This window comes from Notothenia rossii, assembly GCF_949606895.1.
Source record: "Notothenia rossii genome assembly, chromosome: 8".
Lineage (NCBI taxonomy): Eukaryota > Metazoa > Chordata > Actinopteri > Perciformes > Nototheniidae > Notothenia > Notothenia rossii.
This window is the reverse complement of record NC_136906.1, coordinates 61,048,013-61,064,361: the sequence shown is the minus strand read 5'-3', so window position 1 is coordinate 61,064,361 and position 16,349 is coordinate 61,048,013. Positions and strand designations below refer to the sequence as shown.

General features: G+C 39.1%; 1 protein-coding gene across 3 annotated transcripts; it reads left to right on the top strand.

Annotated features, from left to right (window-relative positions):
- Positions 1-506: 506 nt before the first annotated feature.
- On the top strand, positions 507-14,881 carry gpcpd1 (glycerophosphocholine phosphodiesterase 1). 3 transcript variants are annotated; one of them, XM_079643128.1, is made up of 22 exons: positions 507-787; positions 1,043-1,132; positions 1,488-1,578; positions 1,713-1,797; positions 3,183-3,221; positions 3,353-3,428; positions 4,278-4,319; positions 4,749-4,872; positions 5,153-5,405; positions 6,206-6,368; positions 6,500-6,629; positions 6,782-6,836; positions 6,927-7,019; positions 7,105-7,182; positions 9,034-9,073; positions 9,253-9,311; positions 9,456-9,521; positions 9,632-9,768; positions 9,903-10,038; positions 10,703-10,863; positions 11,712-11,761; positions 13,487-13,670. In XM_079643128.1, exons 2-22 carry the CDS (start codon positions 1,084-1,086, stop codon positions 13,528-13,530), a joined length of 1,971 nt encoding a protein of 656 aa, XP_079499254.1. In that variant the 5' UTR covers positions 507-787; positions 1,043-1,083; the 3' UTR covers positions 13,531-13,670. The 3 variants fall into 3 exon arrangements, with proteins under 3 accessions (XP_079499254.1, XP_079499252.1, XP_079499253.1); XM_079643126.1 differs by lacking the exon at positions 11,712-11,761 and having other exon boundaries at positions 509-787; positions 13,487-14,881; XM_079643127.1 differs by lacking the exons at positions 3,183-3,221; positions 11,712-11,761 and having other exon boundaries at positions 509-787; positions 13,487-14,881.
- The last annotated feature ends 1,468 nt before the right edge of the window (positions 14,882-16,349 follow it).

The window sequence follows — 16,349 nt, the reverse complement described above, 5'->3', positions numbered from 1 at the left end:
GCGGTATGAGCCAGCTCCGTCAAGGGGCCAGCGGAAGCCTGAACGCACCACGCCATGTGGAGATGATACATACAAAATAAAAATTATAAATACCAGCGTGTCTCTTTCTAGGAAAATACATGATTAAGGTTATTGTTTGACAGGTTTTAATGTTGTTACGGACTTATTTTCCTATGGTCCTATGCTTGAATCTGAACTCCATGCTATGTTCCCTTTAAATATTTAAATATAAGAAATAAATAAATCCTCTTTAAATATGTATAGAGATGGGAAACAGAGGAACCCTTGAGAACAAGCAGATCAGATTTATTTGAAGCATACGCTGCAATTGTTTGTATTGAAAACATATTGGATTCCCCCTAGTGTTTTATTATTAATACATTAAGTAAGTTGTGTAATATTTTAACATCGAGGAATTCAATGTTTTATTTTGAAAGTACTCGCCGGATGATCCGTTTGTCATTTTGGCGAACTTGGTGCTTGATATACTGTTTGCAACCCTGCAGATAACCATTGTGTAAGCGGCTCCGTCGGCGCTAGGTTTCTGCTGTCAGGCTCTTGGTGGTATTTAATCTATATTGCTCTCTATCGCTCTCACTTCTTTTTGTACTCGAATTTTTTTCATCGTTATGGTCCAGCTTTGACGTTAAATCGCTAGCTCTGACATAGCTGGCCAGGTATGCTTATGCTTTCACGTAGACTTCTTGGAGGATAGGCGATCCTACTTCAACGGGGATCCCCCATCTTAAGCAGCCCGAAGATACATTTTTCTGCCAACATCAAGAAGGTAACCATATTTGTCATCATCCGTATGTTTGCTAATATTCTTTCAACTGACTGGTAACTAAAATGTTAGCTAACGTTAGCTACTTTACTTGAGTCAGCTACCAGTAAGAGGAAGATACTACTCAATTGATTTTTTTAAAACAGCTTATCTTAACAGCCAGAAGTCACATTTGGTAGAGTGAAACTCAGATACGCCTAAACTGTGTTATTGACCTATTAAAATAAGAAGGTTTTTAAAGTTTGTTCTTTTTTACAGCTTGTTTCTGCCCCCAGTATTCTCTGTGCCTGTGGTCAGCTATGGAGACCACTCAGGTAACGGTGGCTGTCAGAGGAGAAACATCTCCAGGTAAGTGTTCAACTACACTGCAGACAACTAAATATAAAGACACTTGTAACATTATCTTAGACCTTCATGTAGAACATGCTATGTGATCACATGATGATCTATTTTGAAGTGTAGCTATGCCAACATATTGAACTTTGTTTCCCTAAATCTTGTTGTTATGTGTATAAGAGCACTTTTTTTAGTGAAATTCCTGGAAGTTAATGTTCAGTATTTACCAAGTTTGTAGAATGTGTAGAATGTAACATGTGAGATGATTGTGACCCATGTCAGCATTTAATGATGTTTGCTTCTATATATTGTACAATAAAGAATGTTTTCACATCAGGTAAAAAAACAAAATGTTGTCCATTTCTAGGGGAGGTGATTGCAGTTGTTGGTAGCTGTGAATCCCTGGGAGGCTGGAGCCATGAAAAAGCAGTGATCTTACATCCTCATGGGAATGATGGGTAGGTTAAATTCCAAGTTTAATAAAAAAAAACGTCCTTTAAATGATGACAGTTTGTGATTCTCTACTACAAAAGGGTGGTTTTTTTGTCTTTACTATTCTGTCCATTTAAAATACATTTTGTTCCCCTGACAGAAATACTTGGACCACAACAATCACTGTGCCTAAAGGAGTTGTCGCCAAGTACCGCTATCTCAAAGGTTTCTTCCTTGAGTCAAAGGTGAATGCAGTTTCCTGTCTGTATAGTTATAGCTCTAAGAATAAGTGATTGATATACTTGTTGACTTTCAAAGATTATCCTTTGAAAGCAGTATTGGCTAAAGATGAATATTGTGGAATTCAATGCCAACGCTAATTCATATTAATTTATGCATGATTTGTGATGATGGATTTATGTCAATTCATTCGTTTTCTTGCCACAGCTCATCAGCAGGAAGGGGGACAACAGGTTCTATTAGTTTATTCAATACACTTTAAAATAGTTTTTGGGAAAAATAATATGTTTTATTCCTTAAAGGTCCCATGTCATGGCCATTTCTACTGATCATAATTCCATTGTTGAGGTAATACTAAAATAAATGTATATTGTGCAATTTTCCAAACTCACATTGGTTTCTCATACAGCATCTCTGTATAGTATGTGTATTCACTCTCTGTCCTAAACAGCTTGTTGGAGCTCCTGCCCCCCCCCCCCCCCCCCCATAAACATAACGGCTCTGCGGACGTAACGTAACGGCTCCGCGGATTGGTCCATTTGGACCAATGAGTCCATTTGGGTATGGGCACGTCACTGTACCCAGGAAGAAAAAGAGAAATCTCCAACGAGGCGTTCTGGGGCAGCATAGACAGGTCTTTTCTGTGTTAGAGTTTTACTCGCTACAGGGTGTACTTTGAGGGTTTGTGACTCTGCAGACCGTTTACATGCAGAAAAACCTTCATAACAAATAAGGGGACGGGTATAACCGGAAAAGCATGACATGGGACCTTTTAAGACCAGTTTTGTAGAATAGGCAGGCTCTGTATACACTACAGTAGAAACAAGAGGGACCATATTTCCCCGGGAAGGAAAGAGATAGAAAATGTGTCAGACATTTACCTTAGCAATATATATATATATATATATATATATATAATTCAGCTATTACCTCAAATTATTATAAGGGGATTATTATTTGTTATGTAATAGGTGGGGCTCACATATTGTGAGACTCAAAGCCTGCTTTGCTTGACTTCCTCAAGTATTTGTTTGTGGGATGCCTCTCTGTAAACTGATAGGCTTAAAGTTTCTGCAAGCTAAAGCTTGTCATTGGCTTTCAACAGTTGATGAACAGTTCATTAAATTAACATTGGCCAGTTACTCATGCAGTTTAAATATTGCATATGAAACTGCAGTTATTCTCATCAGCGATGCATTTAGTGTACACTTGATCAGTGTTGGGCTATTGTTTCTTCCATGTGATATTGTCTTTCTTTAATGATTTTATAAAATAAAAAAATGAGATGCTAACCTTTTGCTGCTGAAATTGATGATGACTTTGTTACAGATAGAGAGCAGCCTAACTGAAGACCTTTTTTTTTTTTTTCACTAACAAATTCACTTTTCAGATTCAACAGATGGTAGCTGACTGCCCCAGCGGGAGATTGGTGACTATACCAGCCCTAACTCCTTTCTGACACCCTAGTCCAACAAGCTGCTGCGCTGACACCAGACTGAAAGCTAGATCAATGTATCTGATTTGAAAACCCTAACACTGTACCAAACATTGAAATTGCAGAGTGCAGGTGGTCCCTATCAAGTGATAGTCAATATGTGGGAGACCCATCAACACCCGCGCACGATGAGCCCCACAGGTATAGAACAACGAAAAACGGTGCACGGTGTGGTTGGGTTGGGTGAAGTGTGCCATGCCCCCTACACACCTCCCATTCCCTCTCCTAGCACTATATGATACAGTTGCCCATCAATACTTGCATAGGGTCAGCTGTTTAACCACTGAAGAAACAAGGTTAGTATTTGAGGGAAAGTCTAATCTGACCTTTAATTTATCGTTTTGGGCAATGTGTATCTCTAAATTAACAAACTACCACCTGATTGCAGTGTTTATGTTTTGGCAAAAAGAGCGGGACAGTACTTGCTGGAATAATCTAGAGCCATAGAGTAAACTCTGCAATGCAGCATATGTCATGAACTGATATTGCACACGTCTCTAGTTAAATCAACATTGTTTTGGACTAACACTGGCAAAGTTCATTTTGTTAAAATGAGCTGGTTGGCTAGAATAATTGCCTGCACCAAGCCCGTCACCCAATCATTTTCTTTCTTTCATCTAACCACTAAAGAACTTATTCCCCTAGAAAAATATTTTTTTTACAAACTTTAATTTTTGATATTTAACCCAGACATGTTTTGTTTGAAATCTGACTTTTTTAATAAACATCCTGCTAAACCAGCCTTACTGACAGGCTCATGCTCAGAGTCTAAGTTAAAATATATTTCTGGAATCAAATACATTTTATTGCTTAGTTGAAACTTAAGGTTGAGACTAATCAAATTCAGAGCAATGAAGGCTGTTGTTTTGAGAGATCAAACAGAATTGCCTCTTTGTACACAGGAAATGCTCTGGTTTGATCTGGCCTCAACCTTTGTGTACCGCTGAGATTCTTTTATCCAGTTTATAATGGGCTTTCCATTTATTGCAGGATCCCACCAGAATATTGACGATGGACAGTTTGGAATTCACAGTAAGTTTGATTTAAAATAACTAAAACTACTCACTACAAACATAAGAACTATCAATAGTTCAGCATGTAAAATCCTATGGAGACAAAAGTACAATTGAACTAAGTTGCTAACCAATGTCCTTAAAGGATCATTAAACCCGCTAATTGACCATTTGAATATTTATCACTTATCCAGTGTTCCCTTGAATTCTTAGAGAAAACGTGGTTTTTCATGCATGCCTCAAAGGTGAACAAAGAATCAAATGTATTTTTCTTCAATAATTCAAGGTTGCACTGAGTGATAATTTGATATATAATGATCGTTTATTTAGTAAAGTATGCCTTTAATCCCACAGCAGAGGTTTAAAAGTCTTTATTTTCTTAGAGAGCTGCCACCAGTTCTTTGTTCCACTGTCAAAGTACATTTATGTTGTGTCTTTCTTTTTATAGACGGGGTGAATTGTGTAGACTCTGGCTGGCTCACGTGCCAGACCGAGATTCGCCTGCGCTTGCACTATTCTAAGACTTCTCCGGTATCAATTACAAAGAAGAAATTCAAGAAGTCACGCTTCAGGTACATGTGACACTGAGGTCGAATGTAATACTCCACAGAGAAGGTTTTCCTTGAAAGTGAAATGAGACGGAGCAGAAGGTCATTACAGAGCTACTATTAGCCAACCTTTTTCTAAAGTGCAACAGAAACTCTGCATATGAGGGAGGCTGAGAGTACAACCTCACTTGTTAACACTTTATCTTTTAATGTTTTGATGCATTCATTTCTTTAAGTATATGCTTCTTTCATCATCCCCATATCTGTGTATTTACTTTGTTGTTTATTTTCCCTACCAATACAGAATCAAGCTGACGTTAGAGGGGTTTGAGGAGGAGTATGAAGATGAGGAGGAGGAGGAAGAAGGCCAGCTTAGTCCTGCCTCTTTGCTCAGGGAGACCACCACTCTGGAGATCAGCATGATTAGTGCCAACGGCTATAAGTCCCGCCACTCGCAGCCTGAATGTGGTAATGCACTGGAGCCCTCCCAATGGACCGAGTACAACATCCACACAATGGACCCCTACAACCTGGAGCTCACCTTTGAGTTCTTTGAGGTAAAACTGCTCATGATAAACTAGTAAAATAGGTATTCCTGACCTAACATATCAAGTATCATAGAAGGATAGGGTTGGGAACCGAAAACTTGGTTCCAGATGAGAACCGATAAGAAAATGCTGGGAACCGGGTACCCATACAAAATACACAATTTCGGTTTTGCTTAACGGTTCCCAAACGCGGTAGACCCTGTATTCCACCAGGTCCGTCTGCGCTACGGTGACCCGGTGGAATACAGGGACGGCCGGCTCGGTTCGCTGACGGCCGGCACTGCCCTTAATTTTTTTTAACGGCATCATGTAAGTTGCGCTCACAGGCGACAGAGGTCCACAGTTTCCCCGCAGCGAGGCTCCCCCCGCCCTCCCGTAGACAGTTCACGAGCTCAGTCACTTCATAACACCAAAGATGGATCGCGGTAAACGCTCTAAAGTGAGGCTCCACTACACTAAAAAAGACAAGGCACAGTGTAATGCCTGTAATGCCTGTGGCAAGTTAATAGCTTGCCACAGGCATAGCTCAGTTAAAATAAAGCACAGCTATTGTGTAATACATTTGTATTGCAAGTATTTTTTTTATTTGTAAAAATGTCAGTTAAAGCTTAAAAGAATAAAGATATTTTTGTTATCTAAACGTTTGACCTCTTTCTTTTACCATTTTGGAATCGAAATAGGGAATTGATAAAAACCGGAATCGATAAGTAGAATCGGAATCGATACATTTCAGACAATACCCATCCCTAGAGATGGATTTATCTGTTTTCATTTGATTATTATTTTAGTAATATGAGATTTGTTTACAGGAGGATATGGGTGAGCATGTAGTCCAGGGAGATGCACATCCAGGATTTGTGGGCACAGCTTGCCTCCTCTCCTCCTCTTTCGCGGAGAGCGGTAAGGACTTTGGAGTAGCCACACTTCCCATAATGGGCCGAAATTCCAGACAGACCATCGGAAAAGTCAGAGGTAAGATATCTGGCTGCTAAAGGTAGTGAGCAACTGCTTCATCTTTTTTGAAAATATTTATATGCTGACTTTAATTGTTTACGCGGTGCACGTGGAAAAGCTTGTTGACCTATTTGATACTCTGTTTTTAGTGGATTACCTGGTGATGCGGCCTATCCAGGGTTTGCATTGTGACATGAGCTCCTCCTTCGCCAAGTACTGGAAGAAAAGAAGTACTCTGGATGTGGGTCACAGAGGAGCTGGCAGCACACACACAGCCAAGTGAGTCACCAGAACACACTTTGACCTGGACGGGATACAGTGCCTTGTCTGGAACAAAAAAAAGAAAAAAGATTCAATCGAACAGTGTGTGCCAATAGAACATTAGCAAACCCTGCATCTGTCAACACATTGTGTTCTAATGTGTTTTTCAGGCACCACAGAGTTAGGGAGAACACCATAGCCTCATTCAAAAGCGCTGCCCAGCATGTGAGTTACGCAGATGATTAAAGCAGAAGTACATTTTAACCTTAACGTCATAGCTTGTGCCTAGATTATATGTCAATAATGTACTTGCAGGGCGCTGCCTATGTAGAGTTTGATGTTCACCTCTCCAAAGATTCTGTTCCCATCGTATACCACGATCTGACATGCTGCATTTCCACCAAGAAGGTAAAATAAAAGCCTGTCATATTCCCATACACAAATGTATGTCATTACTTCAAATAACTGAGGTCATTCTATCTCTCCTCGACAGAAAAATGACAAGACTTCTCTGGAGCTTATTGAGGTGCCAGTCAAAGACTTGACCTATGATCAGCTGCAGCTTCTGAAGGTAAACATCTTGAATAATGGCCAGAACTATGCAACTAAAACACAAGTTAAGATGGACGTGGACAATGTTTACAGGACTGTCTCAGAAAATTAGAATATTGTGATAAAGTTCTTTATTTTCTGTAATGCAATTAAAAAAACAAAAATGTCATACATTCTGGATTCATTACAAATCAACTGAAATATTGCAAGCCTTTTATTATTTTAATATTGCTGATTATGGCATACAACTTAAGAAAACTCAAAAATCCTATCTCAAAAAATTTGAATAGTTCCTCAGACCAAGTAAAAAAAAAAGATTTATAACAGCAAAACACAATCAAACATTTGAAAATGTCCATTAATGCACTCAGTACTTGGTTGGGAATCCTTTTGCACGGATTACTGCATCAATGCGGCGTGGCACGGAGGCAATCAGCCTGTGGCATTGCTGAGGTGTTATGGATGCCCAGGATGCTTCAATAGCGGCCTTTAGCTCATTAGCATTGTTGGGTCTGGTGTCTTTCAGCTTCTTCTTCACAACACCCCACATATTCTCTATGGGGTTCAGGTCAGGGGAATTTGCAGGCCAATCGAGGACAGTAATGCCATGGTCAGTACACCAGTTACTGGTGGTTTTGGCACTGTGGGCAGGTGCCAGATCATGCTGGAAAATGAATTCCTCATCTCCATAGAGCTTTTCAGCAGACGGAAGCATGTAGTGCTCTAAAATCTCTTGGTACACAGCTGCATTTACTCTGGGCTTGATGAAACACAGTGGACCAACACCAGCAGCTGACTGTGGGAACTTCACACTGGATTTCAAGCAACTTGGATTTTGCTCCTCTCCAGCCTTTCTCCAGACTCTGGCGCCTTGACTTCCAAATGAAATACAAAACTTGCTTTCGTCTGAAAAGAGGACTTTGGACCACTGTGCAACTGTCCAGTGCTTCTTTTCCTTAGCCCAAGTCAGACGCCTCTTCCGTTGTCTTGAGTTCAGAAGTGGCTTGACCATGGGAATACGGCTATTGTAGCCCATTTCCCGGACACGTCTGTGAACAGTGACTTTTGATACCTGGACTCCAGCTTCAGTCCACTGTCTTTGAAGCTCCCCCAAATTCTGGAAGCGACTCTTCTTCACAATGCTGTTAAGGCTGCGGTCATCTCTCTTGGTTGTGCAGCGTTTCCTGCCACATTTCCCCCTTCCAACAGACTTTTTGTGGATGTGCTTTGAAACTGCACTCTGTGAACAGCTTGCTCTTTGAGAAATTTCTTTTTGTGTCTTAGCCTCCTGATGGAGGGTGTCAATGACGGTCCTCTGGACAGCAGTCAGATCAGCAGTCTTCCCCATACTTGTGATTTAGTTTACTGAACCAAGCTGAGTGTTTTTCAAGGCTCAGGAAACCCTTGCAGGTGTTTCGAGTTAATTAGACGATTCAAGTGATTCGTTGAACACCCTACTAGTATACTTTTTCATGATATTCTAATATTTAGAGATAGGATATTTGAGTTTTCTTAAGCTGTATGCCATAATCAGCAATATTAAAATAATAAAAGGCTTGCAATATTTCAGTTGATTTGTAATGAATCCAGAATGTATGACATTTTTGTTTTTTTAATTGCATTACAGAAAATAAAGAACTTTATCAAAATATTCTAATTTTCTGAGACAGTCCTGTATATACATTACACCAATGCTTTTCCTGATGTATGAAGCAACTATTCAGAAATTGCTATGAGAGTTAAGAATGTTCTCACTCTATTATACCAATGAATTGCGAAGCAGTAGGCCATGAGAACTGAAAAATAATGTGCTGAAAATGTAATGTTTTGTTGGCTATAGATTTGATGATGTTTTTGTTTTGTCAAACAGCTTGCCCATGCCACCGCAATAAAAGAAAACAATGACAAAGGTATGCACCCACTATTTGAATCCTCTCACCAGCTACTGCCAGGAAAACAATGTGGAACAGACAACATGTTTAAATTAGAATTTCATTTCTGTGTTGTAATAGTAATACAGTAATAAATTCAGCTTTGATCAAATGTTGCTCTGCGCATTCACACTCATCTCTTTGATTTGTCTCTTCAGATATGCTGGATGATGAAGAAGAGGTTGATGAGCATCAGCCATTCCCTTCACTCACACAGGTACATAACTGAATGATTCCTGAATATTAAAAAGCTGGATATTTATCAATAACAACTAATTACTTCTACTTGTTGCCTAAGTTTTTGTCATGTCAAAGTCTTAGTCAAATCAATAGCATCCTTCATATTTACATTTTTTAACAGATCTTCCAAGCTATTCCTGAGAATGTGGGCTTCAACATTGAGCTTAAATGGATTTGCCAGATGAAGGTGAGCAAGTCAATAGGTCCAATGGAGCGTAATTCAAATAATATTTTGATTGTAGATTTAAATGTGGGATAATAACACATCGTCATTATAAACTCATTTGATTTGATCAGGACGGGTCATGGGATGGCAACCTATCCTCCTACTTCAACATGAATACCTACCTGGATATCATCCTGTCCTGTGTCCTGCAAAGAGGCGGGAAAAGACGTATTGTCTTCTCCTGCTTTGACCCAGATATCTGCACCATGTAAGCACGGTTAGCAACTGAGGATACAGTATGCCCAGATTTAATCAGGCTGTACTTTTTAAAACCATCTTTTACTCTCTACAGTTCATTCGTCAAGCAAAATATGATTCATCTTGTCATTGGTTTTCCCTCAGGGTGCGTCAAAAGCAGAACATGTACCCCATCCTCTTCCTCACTCAGGGAATTTCCAACAAGTATCCTGAAATGATGGACATCCGCTGCCAGACCACTCAGATCGCCATAAGTTTCGCCCAGAGTGAGAATATTATGGTGAGCAGTGAAATGCAGAAAGTAATTTATTTATCATAAAGTATCCACTGAATCTTCTAGAATTCAAATAAAAACAGTTAATGAATGTAATGAAGGTAGTTTCACACTAACTGTTTTAAAATATAACTAAATTCAAGGTGCAATTTATATTTTGAAAGCTCTACTCCTGATGTAATTCGCCAGTGTGACGATCAAAAATACCATCAGATGTGGTACTTTATAGGCAAAATACTGTTAGAATGTGTCCAATTTAATCTAGAAATTGCAGAATTTGTACAAATATTTGTTTTGTCTGTTGTGAACCCTCCCTTAGCAAACATTGCTGCAATGCCTTTGGCCCAAGGACTTACAAAAATACTCTCACGTCAGTCACGGCACATAAAAAGCAAGTCCGCCAGCATTGCAGTGTCAGCTGTCTTTAAGAAAACCTAAGTGGTTCTGGGAAGTGCAAAAACTCCTTCCAGACAGTTTACTCAGCATTATCTAAGGTCATTTTGTAGGTGACTGCTCATATAAGGCTGAATTAGCTTGCTTGCTATGTAAAACACACATTCTTAAACCAGCATAAAAGCAAGTAGGGAAGAAGTCCATTTTAAGATTAAGTTTATATAATTTAACAAACCCACCTTTTTTCTTAGTGGATTTCCTTGCTTGCTCTTTCTAGGGAATCAGTGCCCACACTGAGGAGCTGCTGAAGAACCTTTCTTACATTGGGGATGCCCAGTCTAAAGGCCTGGTGGTGTTCAGCTGGGGGGAGGACAACAACGAGCACGAGACCAGGAGGAAGCTGAGGGAGCAGGGAATCGATGGCCTCATCTACGATAGGTAGGTTATGTGTGGCAAGGCAAGGCAATTTTATTTATATAGCACCTTTCAGCACGCAACAATTCAAAGTGCTTTACAAAATAAAAACAAAATACATTTAAGAATAAATACAGCATAAACACATTATTAAATGGCATTTAAAAACAGGCATCAAAAAGCAAAGATAAATAAATCAACACAGTAATGGCAGTTGAAATTATTCTCCAACAGGTTTTGTTTGCACAACAATGTCCATTAAAATGAATAATAAAAGATGGAACACGTTGCTGCCATTCCTGCTGTGATAACATGATCATGTTTCAAGCTGTTATGCAACACCAAAGAAAGCCAACTGAATAGTACACAATGTCCTAAATGGGAATACTGCATCGACAATACGACTCCTGGTATGTCACTGAACCATTACAAGGCCTTTCTTATCAGCACAGTTCAGTACAGTATTCAGGGTTATATCATCAGGCACTGGCAGACACATTAATCACTTGGCATCTGCTGTAGCTTTTGATGAAAGTGGTTTGGTTAATCATTGAGTATTTTGTTGATGAATGTGAAACTGGTACACAAGACGTGCCAATGTTGTTGCATAAAGCTCAGGTTGCTAGCGTGGTGAAAAGGTGTCCTGTGTGGTCAGCAGGGCCAGTTTGTCCAGTTTGTTGATGATCGTATCAGTTCTCTGATACTCTATACAGATACATTTGCTTTATATATGTTGAACGCTTGTACAAACAGGCTTTGAACCCTACAACCCCAAACAGTCCTTACATAGATGTAACTTATTTTATCGTCTAAAGTCAAACCATTTGACTCGATCTCCAGGTTGTTGTTATAACTGTGCCTCTTTCTTACAGAATTTGTGAATGCTTGGTGCCATATTTTGACTCAAGTTCTCCAGATTCCAGTAATGTCTCTCTGGTTCCTGGCTGTGCTTTGTTTATTTGCTCACTCTATACTCCCCCTGGCTGTTTTTCGGCTGTCTTCCCACTGTTACTCAGCTTGATACACAGCAGGAACAAAACATGTTCCTTGACAATGATGCAAGACGGTTGACTTCTAACGTCAAGACCCTATTAGTACAATACTTTGTTTCAGAGTCAATGATTATTTGATCTTTTTGGATTGTACTAAACAGGGTTGTTTGGTGGGTCAACTGCCATGTTTATCATTTTCTATAAAGTATTGTTTTGTATTTGCCAAGAAAGGCCTTATTATTTTGAGCTTGGCATGATACTCAGCGATATATTTTTGAAGCAAGATGGGCACACAGAATGAATGGCTTGTTTAATGCATGAGGTAGTGTTATCATATATCATCTTCTGTATGAGAACCAAACTAAGATTGATATTTATTAGTTTCAATCTCATTAGTTAAAGCTGGTGTATGATAGTCACACAGCACCAAAGCACCTTGTAGTAACCATGCATCACACTAGCTTGTAAATCTTATGAAAGTCAATAGTATAAGTTGATAGTATAAAATAATGTTGATCCATTATTAAGACCTGCATTTAAACCCTACAGCTATCCACCTCCCGTCAACTTTGTGAGATGTCGTGGAATATTTGTTACAGTTGTAATTTATTTAATTATTTGCATCTATAATGTTTGAAGACGTGCTTGTGCTGCAGTTTGGGTTGTTAAAAGGGATGATTGCACTGGATAAAAACAAACATAACTCGAGATATTTGTCCAATCGATTAACATGAGTATGTTCATGTAAAGAGTTGTGGTTGATACACTCCGAGACATTTTGTACTCTCATTCTGAGCTACAGTTCCACTTCTGGTGTTAATATTGACTGACTCTTATCCAATGTCATGTAGCTCATGAGTGACCTTTGTCCTGCACATAAGAGTAAGCTGCATAGCTGTGCTAAATGTACTGTGCCCAAAGGACAAAGAGGTTTTAGCTTACTAGAACAATAAATGGCCTTGTCCATAAAGGGTTGGAACAATGCCTTTGTTCTCCATACTACTTGTCAGGATGGTGGCCACACATGTGATTTGACCTGCAAGTAATAAACTGCTGCCATCCAGTGCAATTATCCACCTTGCCAAAATAAATGGTTTTGATGATCAATGGTGCATGAAAAATTGTCTTTGGTTTAGCACACTGAAGTATTCTGTACATTTTTGCATCTTGTCTGAATCTGAATAATAGTTTAGTTATTGCATATATTTTGTTCCACTGGATCAGAATGGCTGGGCGATATTTTGATATTATTTAGCAACTTTTAGTGTATTAAGATCGCATGTCATCGTATTATTATACCAAGTGTTACTGTTTTACAAAATGTTGTTCTCTTAATGGTTTATCCAGGCAAATTGTTAGAAAATGTAACCATAAGGTTTAGTTATACTAGTGTGAAGAGTTTTGCCTAATGTAATGCATGACTTTGAAGCACAGTTAAGCTTCATAATAATCTTTAAAGTATTTTTTTATATGTGCCATATTATGATGTGTAGTATAAACATTAGATTAAAATAAATCTTAATAATTGTACCAGCACCAAGCCATACCATTCTATTAGCCAAATTATTTTTGGATCGGGGAACTCTGACTCTGAATGATGTATAGAAACTTGTGATGCAGCCGATCTAACCAACGATGTCCTCTTTTTCCCTTAGCATCTGTGAGGAGAAGGGGGAGCAACCTAACATGTTTCAGGTAGAGGAGCAACACACTCTGCAGGAGGTGATAACAGAGGAGACACGCAACAGCTCCACCTGTTCCTGCTACTCCATCCCCTGCTCCATGGCTCCCTGCGTTTCCTCCAAGGTCTGTTCTGGCGGTGGAGAGTCTGATTCCGGCCTCAGCTCCTCTTAACTTAAGTCTTAGTGGACCAATTTGGGAATGGATCAGCCAACGAAACGACATCTTTCTTTTGTCTTGCATGTCCACAAATTGTAATGTATGCTTTCTATTGAAATAGGTGGATGTTTTGCCAAAACATTAAGACAGCCATGTTTTTAGTTTTTTCAGGCTGAGGTCTTCATAATAGTGGAACAATGGGAAATCTGACATGACAGTGAATATTTTTTATTTGGCTAATATGTTGCATCACTTCAAGTGCTCAAATTCTCTTGCTTTTGATTTTTTCTTTACGGCTCTAACAGAGCTGCAAATTAAAGTCCTAAACTTTATAAAGATGAAGCCTAATGCTGTTTTCTGTTTCTGCTGTGCATGTAGCCATTACTTTAAAAGTGTTCTTTTTATTGTATCGCTTAGCAATGAGTATTGGCTGATTGCTATTTCAGGTTCACCACAGAAATCATTTGGGAGTTATAGGTTGTCATTAATGGGCATGTAGATTATCTACTGCAAGTATAAGATAAATGATTGATTTATTTCCTTTTGAGTGGACTGTCGAAAGCACTTACTCCTCCTTTCCACACTAAATCCTTATGTCTGTAAATAACTCATAGCTATTATTGTAAACAACATTATGGATGCAGTATATCCTTAATTCTTTCTACATACTTGATTAGAGAAAAAAACAGATGAATGTTTTATTTGACAGTGCACGCACACAGCCTTAAGGAAAGGAGGGGGAGATCAGGCCTGTTTCTGTTTTTTTTTGTTTAAACCGCCAATACCTCACTCCTCATCTATTAGAATAGACTTGAGCTGAGATGTACGTACAGAATTAAGAAATACTCCCTTTATGTTCTTCTTATAAATTGTACTTAACTTCACCTATGCTTTTTATTGCACGGAAGATATACTTTTTTGGTGCTAACTACGCTTGAAGTGTTTCATCATTTGCATATTGATATGGTGTATTAATATAACGCAATGATAATGCAGCATTTTGATCACAGCAAAACAAATCCATGTACTGGCTGTATATCGTCTTGCTGTCTGTACATGGGCACAATCTCTTAACTACATACAGTAATGATTGAGTTGTGCTTGATCTGTATATCTGTATGAATCAATGAGTCTAGTGTGTAAAAACTGTCATTTCAGGGCAGAAGGGTGTAAAAGGTATTGTAAATAAAATTAAAACCTATATTTGTTTATTCTGTCTGAGACTTTTTTCTTTCATATCCAGTAAGTTGAGCTGGGCAATTTGTTGTGTACATTTTGTTTTTGCAGAGGTTGTAGTATTTGTGGACTGACTGCATTTTCTCCTTTTTATTCAAAAGAGTCAAACAAATATCAATGTATCTCCTTTATCAGGACACTCTTAGATACAAGAGTTCCAAGGTTCAAGTTTCCACTAGTGCTGACAGAATAGCAACATCTGAAATATTCACAACGATCTTCAAAGAATAGGTTAACACTGTTTCTGTCTGTCTAAAAATGCTAGTCACTTGTCCGTGTAAACATTAAAGTGGACATATTATGCTATATTGGAACAATATATTGTAGGGCCATACCTATACAAAACATGTCTGTGAAGCCATGCCTCATACTGCTCCTCTTTAGCAGCCCTGTTACATGGGGAGAGAGACCTCTAAATCGGTGGATATTTTTTATAAATAAACTACCCAGTATGAACTATTTTATAGCCCTTATTAGAATCATTCGGTCCTAAAAGTTGTAAAATGCACTAAAAGCCGAATTTAGATTTATTTTCTCTCTCCATTCATTCTAGTGAGCCGAGAGCATGGATACAGCGTCGGAGGCGGGGTCTCGTTCGCATGAGGACAAAATGGCCCAACTTTTGAGAGAGCAAAACATCACAGATTACCCATCATGCCTAGCTGTCAGAGTTATGGCAGGTTATGGCTAGAAAGGATCCGTCTAGTGTAAATATGACGTCACGTTCTCTATTTAGCTCTCGTAATCGGAGTGGCTCGGAAACACATCTACAGCAGTAACATCATGCAACATACACATGCATGCAGCAGCAATATTAATAGAGAAACATCAGACATAATAGTAAAACAGTGCAAGGGAACATTTTATTGCATCCGGGAGCTATCTTGGGACTTTTACTGCGACAACGTTGACTTGCCTGTGAATAAAAAATAAACCATAGTGTTGGTGATCTACAGTGTTGTCATTCTTCTTTGAACACCAGCAAGACCGCTAACACCCTATTTCAACAATCACACTCCCTGTAATTGACATAATTAATTGATAGTTTAGCTTCTCATCATCAGTTGCTGTGCCCCACTGATGTTAACGATCGTAACTGAAAGGCTGCCTGCCAAACGTAAACATTCAGCCATGTGACATTCAGCCAAACTCTCGCGAGAGTTTTACACAAGACGGATCCTTTCTAGCCATAACATAACCATAACATAACTTTCTAGCCATAATGAGTCTAAAAAACAACTCACGTCAACGCACGTAAGCAACGTGGGCACCAACGTGAGCGCCCTCGTGACCAAAATATTTGACGGCGCTGATTGGCTGAAATTATGTTTCGGCGGCACAGCTTACTATTGAGACTTTTGCAACGTGCTGGTTGCTGCTGTTTGGCTCGGAGGCAGCGCCCCGTAATGATAAACTAATGCCAAGGGCAAGGCCAGGCAGGAA

Excerpts from the sequence above, each read along its gene's own strand:
- gpcpd1 (XM_079643126.1), top strand. The coding sequence starts at position 1,084 with ATGGAGACCACTCAGGTAACGGTGGCTGTCAGAGGAGAAACATCTCCA. Across the intron at positions 1,798-3,182 it reads GTTTCTTCCTTGAGTCAAAG|ATTCAACAGATGGTAGCTGA; the intron begins GTGAATGCAGTT and ends TTCACTTTTCAG. Across the intron at positions 7,183-9,033 it reads ATCAGCTGCAGCTTCTGAAG|CTTGCCCATGCCACCGCAAT; the intron begins GTAAACATCTTG and ends TTTGTCAAACAG.